Genomic DNA, 9,435 nt, shown 5'->3' with positions numbered 1-9,435 from the left:
TCAGAAGTCGAGAATACGAAATTGAAGTGAAGTGAAGTGGAGTGGGAGACGAACCTGAGAAAGAGATAGAACGAACGACGGAGAGGACTCGTGTATGACCTCCGACGTAACGGAGGTTACCGTGGGTGGAACGAGGGAGGATTCTGCCACCGTAACTGCAAAGAAATTTTAGATTACTTCCACTGTTGTTCTTCTCGTTATATTCAACCGCCACCATTGTTTTTTTTTTTCTTTTGAATTTTTTGTTGTGAGGAATTTGGAGAGAAGAAGAAGAGGGAAGTTTATATAAATTGTTTTGGTTGTTTGGTGTCTTAAACCGAGAAGAAAGGTTGCAGGTGTATGGGTTTTTATAGGGAAGGGAGTGTGGGTTGGGGGATCCTTCCGCGTATGGACCTTGTATGGGGCATTTTGGACAATTCTGTTATTATTCCAATAACGGAATATTCTTTTATTTTGATTGATTCCATTTAGGAAAGAAATCTTTTTTTTTCTTCAACAAAGTAGAGAGGGTCATTTATTGTGTAGACTGATTCTTCTATTGATCATCAAAACAAAAAACTAGTCATAGAAATAATCAAATATTGAATGCTGATTCGTAACAACTTATTAGTGGTCTCTTTAAATGTTAATGTTATATGTTTTGAATGTTGACTTTATTATATATGCCCTTATTTTTCCCTTTTTCTGTTTATGTTTTGCTACAAGGACATTTATTAGGTTTGAAAATTATTAACATGTTGTTAAGTAATAGTATCTTTAGTCCATGTAATATTGTCACATGTTAAGGGTCAAGTCAAAGATAATACTCCCTCTGGTTTTTTTAGTTATCATTTTAGAGTAAAAAATTTTGTTTTCTAATACTTGTTATTTTAATTTTCAAATACATATGTTTGGTAAAAATATTAATTTTATCCCAACTATTTTAATGTTTTAACCAATAAAAAAATTAGAAAATGTATTAAAGAAGGAGTATAATAGAATATTTATCTATTTTCGTAATTTGTGTGCAAAGCGATAAGTAAAAAAAAATCGGAGAGAGTACTTATTTCAACTGTAAAAAAAAATAAGAAGAAGCATACATGGTATATTCCAAAAAAAGAAACTGTATGGAGCGGTGAATACTGAATCCCATCACTCTTCTCAAAAACCTCCATGATACTTCCGTAAGAGGACCCAAAAAAAAAGAAGAGAGAAGACAAAAACAATAGTCCAGTGGTGTATAGCCCATTAAGTGGGTTACTCATGGGCCATGACCCATCATATCTAATTGCCACAACAAAATAAACGAAACAAAAAAAAGAACAAAAATGAAATTGGAAATTAGGGTTACTAAATTGGGAATATTACTGTCCAAAAAAACGAATCATAAAAAAATATCTAAGCTTTTTATCTTTTTTTGTTCCGTTTTGCGGCTTTTCGTCGTCTTCCAGCACTCAATTCGAATCTAAAAGGTTACTACGCTGTTGAAGAACTTAAGCGAGACAGAGAGAGAGAGAGACAAAAAGAACAAGAACACTAGCAATCTCTTAAGTCACGATGAGCTTCTATGATCGTAGATTTGCTGATCCGAATTCATATCGCCAACGCTCTGGGTAAGTGAAATCAATCAATCAATCGACCAATTTCGTCTTTTCGATTGCCTTTCGATCTGTTAACCCCTTATATTTTATCTATGTATTACTCTAGCGCCCCAGTTGGTTCGTCTCAGCCAATGGATCCTTCCGCCGCACCATACAACCCACGGTACAGTGGTGGTGGAGGAGGATATGGGACGTCACATGTAATGACAGGTGACAATTCCGGTTATAATAATCGGTACCCATCTTTCCACCCACCCACTAGTGGTTTCTCTGTTGGTCGCGGCGGTGGTGGCGGAAGAGGTGGATACGGTCAATACGGGGATAGAAACGGCGGAGGGAATTGGGGAGGAGGTGGTGGATCGAGTAATAGAGAGCTAGATAGCGTTTCTCTTCCCAAGCAGAATTTTGGGAATCTTGTACATTTCGAGAAGAACTTCTACGTTGAGAGTCCTTCTGTGCAAGCCATGACTGAGCAAGATGTTGCCATGTACAGAACCGAGAGAGATATATCTGTTGAAGGTCGTGATGTTCCTAAGCCTATTAAGTTGTTCCAAGATGCTAATTTCCCAGGTATTTCATTTGATTGCTCAAAGTTTTTGTTTTTTCTTTAGTTGGAGATGTGATCTAACTTTGTTTCAATGGTTAGATAATATTCTCGAAGCAATTGCTAAATTGGGATTTACTGAGCCAACACCTATACAAGCTCAGGGATGGCCAATGGCTTTAAAGGGTAGGGATTTGATTGGTATTGCTGAGACTGGCTCTGGTAAGACATTGGCTTACTTGTTACCAGCTTTGGTTCACGTTAGTGCACAACCTCGATTAGGTGAGTATTATTATAACTCTTTATCAGTAGAATCTGATTTTAGCTGCGTTCTTATTTTAGGGCACATGTTTTACTTATGTATTGTTGGGGTGTTTATAGGTCAAGATGATGGACCCATAGTGTTAATATTAGCACCAACGAGAGAATTAGCTGTCCAGATACAAGAGGAATCAAGGAAGTTCGGGTTGCGGTCTGGTGTTAGAAGTACTTGTATCTATGGTGGTGCTCCTAAAGGACCACAGATTCGCGATCTTAGAAGAGGTACTTTATTTTTCATCTCAATTTTGTAGCATTTTCCATGTCTGGTTCTTGGATGCAACATAAAAATTTATGATTCATTTTATCTTTGTCAGGTGTTGAGATTGTAATTGCTACACCTGGTCGTTTGATCGATATGCTGGAGTGCCAACACACTAATTTGAGGAGAGTGACTTACCTTGTACTGGATGAGGCTGACAGAATGTTGGACATGGGATTTGAACCCCAAATTAGAAAGATTGTATCTCAGGTATGCTTGTACTTCCTCCAAACCTATCATGTCATTAAGAAAAGGGTGGTCGACCAATGAGATTCAATCGCTCGATCATCTCTACTCAAATTTCTGTTCCGTCCTAGTTGTTAGATAAGAACCATTACAGCTTTTGTTGAAATTGTACCTTCATGTTCACAGATCCGACCTGATAGACAGACACTTCTTTGGAGTGCAACATGGCCACGAGAGGTTGAATCTCTTGCCAGGCAGTTTCTACGAGATCCATATAAGGTTTACTTAACTTTATTTTAACTTAATTAGGATTGAGTTATACTGTCGTTGAATAAAGTAGTGGATGTTTATGTTGAAAACAATTGTGTTTCGTAGGCCATTATTGGATCAACAGATCTAAAAGCTAACCAGTCTATCAACCAAGTAATCGAGATTGTACCAACGCCAGAGAAATACAACAGGTTCTTAACTTTTCTGTAACTAGAGAAGTAATCTTTATTTCGGAACCTTCCTTTTATGATTTTGTGATTATGCTTTTTCTCGTTTTATAGGCTCCTTGCACTGCTTAAACAGTTAATGGATGGGAGTAAAATTCTAATATTTGTGGAGACAAAGAGAGGGTGTGATCAAGTGACTAGACAATTGAGAATGGACGGATGGCCAGCCCTTGCCATACATGGTGACAAGAACCAATCGGAAAGAGACCGAGTTTTGGCAGAATTTAAGAGTGGACGAAGCCCGATAATGACTGCCACTGATGTAGCAGCAAGGGGACTTGGTAGGATTAACCGTGATACAATAGAGAGGATTAGAGTTAGACCATTTCGTTTTCTTGGGGTTAAAAGATTAAAAAAAAAATGTCGCCTGGCTGCCGCTTTCCACAGTTTCCTCTGGTACTAGAAAGAAAAGGAAAAGGGAGTTTCTTTGAAGAATTTGTTTCCCGCATCCATCTCCCGGGCATGGAGCTGATTGGTTTTTGAGCAGCCTGGGCGACTGACACCCGATTGCATAAATAGTGTTTTAACGACAGTCACACACACTCCTTATCCCTGCAAGTTAAGGTGGGCACATTTACTTGGAAAAATGTGTTGCTCTTAGTTTCTTGATCTTTTCAGATCTGCAGATGTAGGGATAAGGGGTTCTGTTCATCCTCCTAGGCTTTAAAACACCAAATTCATTTACACAAATAGTTTTCTGTTCTTTTCCTGCATTTGATATAAGGGGTTCTGTTCATCCTCCTAGGCTTTAAAACACCAAACTCATTTACACAAATAGTTTTCTGTTCTTTTCCTGCATTTGATATCAGTCTGTGATCTACATCTCTCTCAACTGTGTGTTTCTTCTTTCTTTTGCAGATGTGAAGGACATAAAGTGTGTTGTTAACTATGACTTCCCAAACACCTTGGAGGATTACATCCATAGGATTGGTCGAACAGGGCGTGCAGGAGCTAAAGGAATGGCCTTTACATTCTTTACACATGACAATGCTAAGTTTGCAAGAGAGCTTATCAAGATACTTCAAGAAGCTGGTCAAGTTGTACCTCCAACTCTCTCCGCACTAGTGCGATCATCTGGTTATGGAGGTGAAAACTCGTTTCTCTTATTTCATCTTAGTTTAACCACCAGTCTTTCGCTTAGTGGGTCTGACGATCTGATTCAATTTTTGTTGACTTGTTCAGGTTCTGGTGGTGGACGAAACTTCCGGTCAAGAGGAGGAGGACGTGGTGGTGGTGGTGGGTTTGGAGATAAACGGTCGAGATCAACGTCGAACTTTGTACCTCACGGTGGAAAGAGGACTTGGTAGAGGGATCAATCCCGTGATAGATTCTCTGGTTTGTCCTTAGATAAGCTTTAATTATGATAATACTTTATGATCAGTGTTTATTTTCGAGTTGAAGTTTTCTACAATCTGTTGTAGAGAGCATACTTTTACTAGTTAATTTTTACCTGATTTCTCTTCTTCTTGTTCTTGAAATTATCTTAACATATTTGCCTATTTCTTAATTCTCTCAAGTAATATTGTATTAAAACTACTTCAAAAAAAATTGTTTGTGCCTTTGTGGGTTAGTTTGAGAGGCACAGGTTCTAAAAGAAATTAGACAAATGTTGGCATATAACACTAGAACATGTTTTCTATTCTTTCTTTTTCATTTTTTCTAACAATATCAAGAAAACAGCCGTATAGGCTAGGCGCTTATCAGATACGCTTAAAATTACATAAATTTTATTTTAATATTTATTTTTGATTTTTAACTATATATATATAAATTATTAAATTTTATATCTGTATATGTAATTTTAAACTTTTATATGTTGTTAATATAACTTAAATAAATGTATTGTTCTAACTTTTGTTTATGATTTTTTTTTAAACCTTTTTCCAACATATATATTTTATATAATTTTATATGTTTGTAAATGTCCAAACCGTATAAAAATTGTTTAGGTCCCGATTAAATATTTAAGTACTAGACGTTAGGTCAACATCCATATACCATTTATTTAACACTGGTTCTAGTTAAGTATGGCTTAAGGTAAAATTGGTAAATTCATTCCAAAATTAGGTGTAACTTATCTAAAAAATACTTTACATTTATTTGTCAAAAAATGTCTACCGTCTACCGTCAAACATTAGGAAAACCAAATTAAAATTAGGAAAATATGCTAATTCAGGAATCGAATGTATATGCTAAGAGCCTAAGAGTAAGATAATATGGATTCTCTGTATAAATGTAACTAATTTTTTTAATGTGCGTGTATATAATAAATAAGCCCTCGCTAACAATTCCTTCTAATGAGTTTTTCGAGGCTTACTTAGACAAATTTTGCTCCGAGTTAATAAAAAACTTGGCAATAGAGAGAGACTCTGAGTGAGAGAGAGAGAGAGGAAGGAACCATGGAGGCAGACGAAAGCGGTATCTCCTTGCCGTCGGGACCCGACGGTCGTAAGCGGCGAGTCAGTTACTTCTACGAGCCCACGATCGGTGACTACTACTACGGTCAAGGACATCCGATGAAACCTCACCGGATCCGTATGGCTCATAGCCTAATCATCCACTATCACCTCCACCGTCGCTTAGAAATCAGCCGTCCTAACCTCGCCGACGCCTCCGATATCGGCCGCTTTCATTCTCCCGATTATGTTGATTTCCTCGCTTCCGTTTCGCCGGAATCTATGGGCGATCCTTCCTCTGCACGAAACCTAAGGCGATTCAATGTCGGCGAGGACTGTCCTGTCTTCGACGGGCTTTTTGATTTTTGCCGTTCTTCCGCCGGTGGTTCCATTGGCGCCGCCGTCAAATTAAACAGGCAGGACGCTGATATCGCTATCAATTGGGGCGGTGGGCTTCACCATGCCAAGAAAAGCGAGGCCTCTGGGTTTTGCTATGTTAATGACATCGTGCTTGGGATTCTTGAGTTGCTCAAGATGTTTAGGGTAAATTCTCGATCCCTTGTTATTATCTCATCTCTTAGCTTTGTTCGTTGAGAACTTGTGGTTGCTCTTCTGTAAATTTTAGGGTTTAAAGCTTATCTTGTTGAGTGGTTTTTCTACAAATTCACCTGAAACCTAGAAGCATTGTGTGATTATTTTGATTCTTTCATGTTCCTTGATTGCATATTACCTTTAGGATCTTGCATTAGGTCAAGTGCATCAGAGCATTAGAACAAGGGATGTTGGTTTGTTTGGGACACATAGCCTCTTTGTTTACCATAATCTGATTCTTTATAAATTTTCCTAATTTTGGATTCCGTTGCTTTGATATTGTATTCTGATAGCATCCTTCATAATGTTGAGCATGAATGTTTCCATTGCTTACATCCAATTTTGTTTTGCAGCGGGTTCTCTACGTAGACATCGATGTCCATCATGGAGATGGAGTGGAAGAAGCGTTTTACACCACTGATAGAGTTATGACTGTTTCTTTCCACAAATTTGGGGACTTTTTCCCAGGAACTGGTCACATAAGAGACGTTGGCGCAGATAATGGGAAATACTACGCTCTAAATGTTCCATTAAATGATGGTATGGACGATGAGAGTTTCCGCAGCTTGTTTAGACCTCTTATCCAGAAGGTTATGGAGGTGTATCAGCCAGAAGCAGTTGTTCTTCAGTGTGGGGCTGACTCCTTAAGCGGTGATCGGTTGGGTTGCTTCAACTTATCAGTCAAGGGTCATGCTGATTGCCTCCGATTCTTAAGATCTTACAACATTCCTCTCATGGTCTTGGGTGGTGGAGGGTATACTATACGAAATGTTGCCCGTTGCTGGTGTTATGAGGTCTTTTCATCTCTTTTGCACTTCTTCTATTTTTTCTTTTGAGATAATTTTATAAGTTTTTGTTCTTGAAAGGTTTGTTTCTGTTGCCNTGGCGCAGATAATGGGAAATACTACGCTCTAAATGTTCCATTAAATGATGGTATGGACGATGAGAGTTTCCGCAGCTTGTTTAGACCTCTTATCCAGAAGGTTATGGAGGTGTATCAGCCAGAAGCAGTTGTTCTTCAGTGTGGGGCTGACTCCTTAAGCGGTGATCGGTTGGGTTGCTTCAACTTATCAGTCAAGGGTCATGCTGATTGCCTCCGATTCTTAAGATCTTACAACATTCCTCTCATGGTCTTGGGTGGTGGAGGGTATACTATACGAAATGTTGCCCGTTGCTGGTGTTATGAGGTCTTTTCATCTCTTTTGCACTTCTTCTATTTTTTCTTTTGAGATAATTTTATAAGTTTTTGTTCTTGAAAGGTTTGTTTCTGTTGCCTCGTTGCAGACTGCAGTAGCGGTTGGAGTAGAGCCGGACAACAATCTCCCATTCAATGAGTATTTTGAGTATTTCGGCCCAGATTATACGCTTCATGTCGACCCAGGTCCAATGGAGAATTTAAACACACCAAAAGATATGGAGAAAATAAGGTAAGATCTCCTACTGCCCCTTTTTATGGTCATTATACTTTGGCTGCCGGCGAACTTCTACCTATCCAATTTTTCTTAAGATGATAGTTATGCTCCCTCAAATAGAAATTCGTTATGGAACATATGATTTTATCTTTTAGCTGGTTCCACTAGTTCTCATAGCTTTTAACTACTGAGTCTCCGTGGCTTTGTCGATGAGGTAATTTGAACTTACAGATACGAGTTGTTGAAATTTCAGGAACACGCTGCTAGAACAACTTTCGGGACTAATGCATGCACCTAGCGTGCAGTTTCAGCATACACCACCAGTAAATCGAGTTTTGGACGAGGTAATTTTCAAATCATCTGTTGCTGTGTATCTGACTTTGCTGTTTTGGTTTCGTCATGTTTTATTGGGACTGACTCAATATCTGTTTATCTGAATGAAAATCTTTAGCCGGAAGAAGACATGGAGACAAGACCAAAGCCTCGCATCTGGAGTGGAACTGCAGCTTATGAATCAGACAGTGACGATGATGATAAACCTCTTCATGGTTTCTCAGGTCTTGATGGCCCAGCTATGGACAGGTAAAAAAAAAAAATGCTTCATCCTAGTTACTCCAACCTACTCTCATTGTAACACAAGTAAGTTTTAGAATTTAATTGATCTCTCTTAAAATCTCCAGGGACTCTACAGGTGAAGATGAAATGGAAGACGATGATAACCCAGAGCCGGATGTGACTCCTCCATCGTCTTAAAACCAGCTTCTATTGGTGGTTTGTCTTTTGCATATGGTAGGTAATGTCGGGAGATTTAAGACACTAAAAGTTAGTTGGGGAATTGATTCTTTTGATGTTTTTTCAGCACCCTTTTGAGTACTGTGAAAACGCTGCATTGATAGAACAGTGAGTGACTAGTATTTTCGCCTTCCAGTCCCAAGTTAGAAAAATCAGAAGATGTGAAAAATGCAAAGAAACTTTTTTTTTTCTTTTTTGTTTTGGTTTATTACGGTTTTACTTTTACCATTTTTCTGGTTATCAAAACCGAACAGAAACAGATTGCAATAAGCAATAAACCACTGAAGACTAGAATTATCATCATCGACAAAATTGGGTAAACTGCCGAATAATTGAAGGAGAGCCATGGCCAAAGAGCTTATTTCTCTCCAATATCTCCGACCACCACCACTTCACTTCTCTCGTCGATTCCTTAGCCTCTCTTCTCCTTCTTCAACTCTCAATCTCCGCCGTAAACCACCGCAAAACCCAATCTTTATCCGAACCACCTCTCACCGAAACAAAACTTCCCACGACGACGGCGGAATCCCAGCCGACGAGGTCAAAACCATCGCCAAATTCAAATCCCGCCACAACTACATCAGAGTCATCGAAGTTTCACGAAAGACCAATCACCCACTCGCCGGTTCTCGTCTCCTCCTCCTCGACAACCCCGGTAACATCCACAGCATCTCTTTCCTTCTCAAAACCTTAACCGATAGTTACTTCGACGTTTTCGCTACTCTGCCTCCGATCATACCTCCAGGACCCATCGGTATTCTCGGGTTCGGAGCTGGTTCAACTGCTCGATTGATTCTCGAGCTTTACCCTCCTGAGTTCACCGTCCATGGATGGGAGCTTGACCCTTCTGTGATTGA

At 39.0% G+C, this 9,435-nt stretch overlaps 3 protein-coding genes across 5 annotated transcripts; all 3 read left to right on the top strand.

Annotated features, from left to right (window-relative positions):
• Positions 1,371-4,894, top strand: LOC104726918 (DEAD-box ATP-dependent RNA helicase 30-like). Of its 2 annotated transcripts, XM_010445887.2 has the most exons (10): positions 1,372-1,592; positions 1,687-2,150; positions 2,227-2,406; positions 2,506-2,667; positions 2,760-2,914; positions 3,077-3,169; positions 3,266-3,351; positions 3,442-3,668; positions 4,246-4,473; positions 4,570-4,894. In XM_010445887.2, the coding sequence occupies exons 1-10, from the start codon at positions 1,537-1,539 to the stop codon at positions 4,692-4,694; spliced, it is 1,776 nt and encodes a 591-aa protein (XP_010444189.1). In that variant the 5' UTR covers positions 1,372-1,536; the 3' UTR covers positions 4,695-4,894. The 2 variants fall into 2 exon arrangements, with proteins under 2 accessions (XP_010444192.1, XP_010444189.1); XM_010445890.2 differs by lacking the exons at positions 4,246-4,473; positions 4,570-4,894 and adding an exon at positions 3,775-3,873 and having other exon boundaries at positions 1,371-1,592.
• LOC109124477 (histone deacetylase 6-like) lies at positions 5,685-8,765 on the top strand. 2 transcript variants are annotated; one of them, XM_010445885.2, is made up of 7 exons: positions 5,688-6,326; positions 6,728-6,914; positions 7,308-7,561; positions 7,659-7,801; positions 8,040-8,130; positions 8,238-8,368; positions 8,467-8,765. In XM_010445885.2, exons 1-7 carry the CDS (start codon positions 5,787-5,789, stop codon positions 8,537-8,539), a joined length of 1,419 nt encoding a protein of 472 aa, XP_010444187.1. In that variant the 5' UTR covers positions 5,688-5,786; the 3' UTR covers positions 8,540-8,765. The 2 variants fall into 2 exon arrangements, with proteins under 2 accessions (XP_010444188.1, XP_010444187.1); XM_010445886.2 differs by lacking the exon at positions 7,308-7,561 and having other exon boundaries at positions 5,685-6,326; positions 6,728-7,168.
• Positions 8,825-9,430, top strand: LOC104726915 (the record flags this gene model as incomplete). The annotated part of the gene is made up of 1 exon (XM_019232141.1): positions 8,825-9,430. A coding segment is annotated over exon 1 (507 nt), but the record flags the coding sequence as incomplete, so codon positions are not given.

The sequence above is a fragment of the Camelina sativa genome, chromosome 11, assembly GCF_000633955.1.
Source record: "Camelina sativa cultivar DH55 chromosome 11, Cs, whole genome shotgun sequence".
Lineage (NCBI taxonomy): Eukaryota > Viridiplantae > Streptophyta > Magnoliopsida > Brassicales > Brassicaceae > Camelina > Camelina sativa.
Note: the sequence above shows the minus strand (reverse complement) of the source record. Positions and strands in the feature narration are given on the sequence as shown.

Coding starts and splice junctions, on each gene's coding strand:
- LOC104726918 (XM_010445887.2), top strand. CDS start 1,537: ATGAGCTTCTATGATCGTAGATTTGCTGATCCGAATTCATATCGCCAA. Junction 2,915..3,076: donor TTAGAAAGATTGTATCTCAG/GTATGCTTGTAC, acceptor TCATGTTCACAG/ATCCGACCTGATAGACAGAC. Junction 3,669..4,245: donor TGTAGCAGCAAGGGGACTTG/GTAGGATTAACC, acceptor TTTCTTTTGCAG/ATGTGAAGGACATAAAGTGT.
- LOC109124477 (XM_010445886.2), top strand. CDS start 5,787: ATGGAGGCAGACGAAAGCGGTATCTCCTTGCCGTCGGGACCCGACGGT. Junction 7,169..7,658: donor CCCGTTGCTGGTGTTATGAG/GTCTTTTCATCT, acceptor GCCTCGTTGCAG/ACTGCAGTAGCGGTTGGAGT. Junction 8,369..8,466: donor GATGGCCCAGCTATGGACAG/GTAAAAAAAAAA, acceptor TAAAATCTCCAG/GGACTCTACAGGTGAAGATG.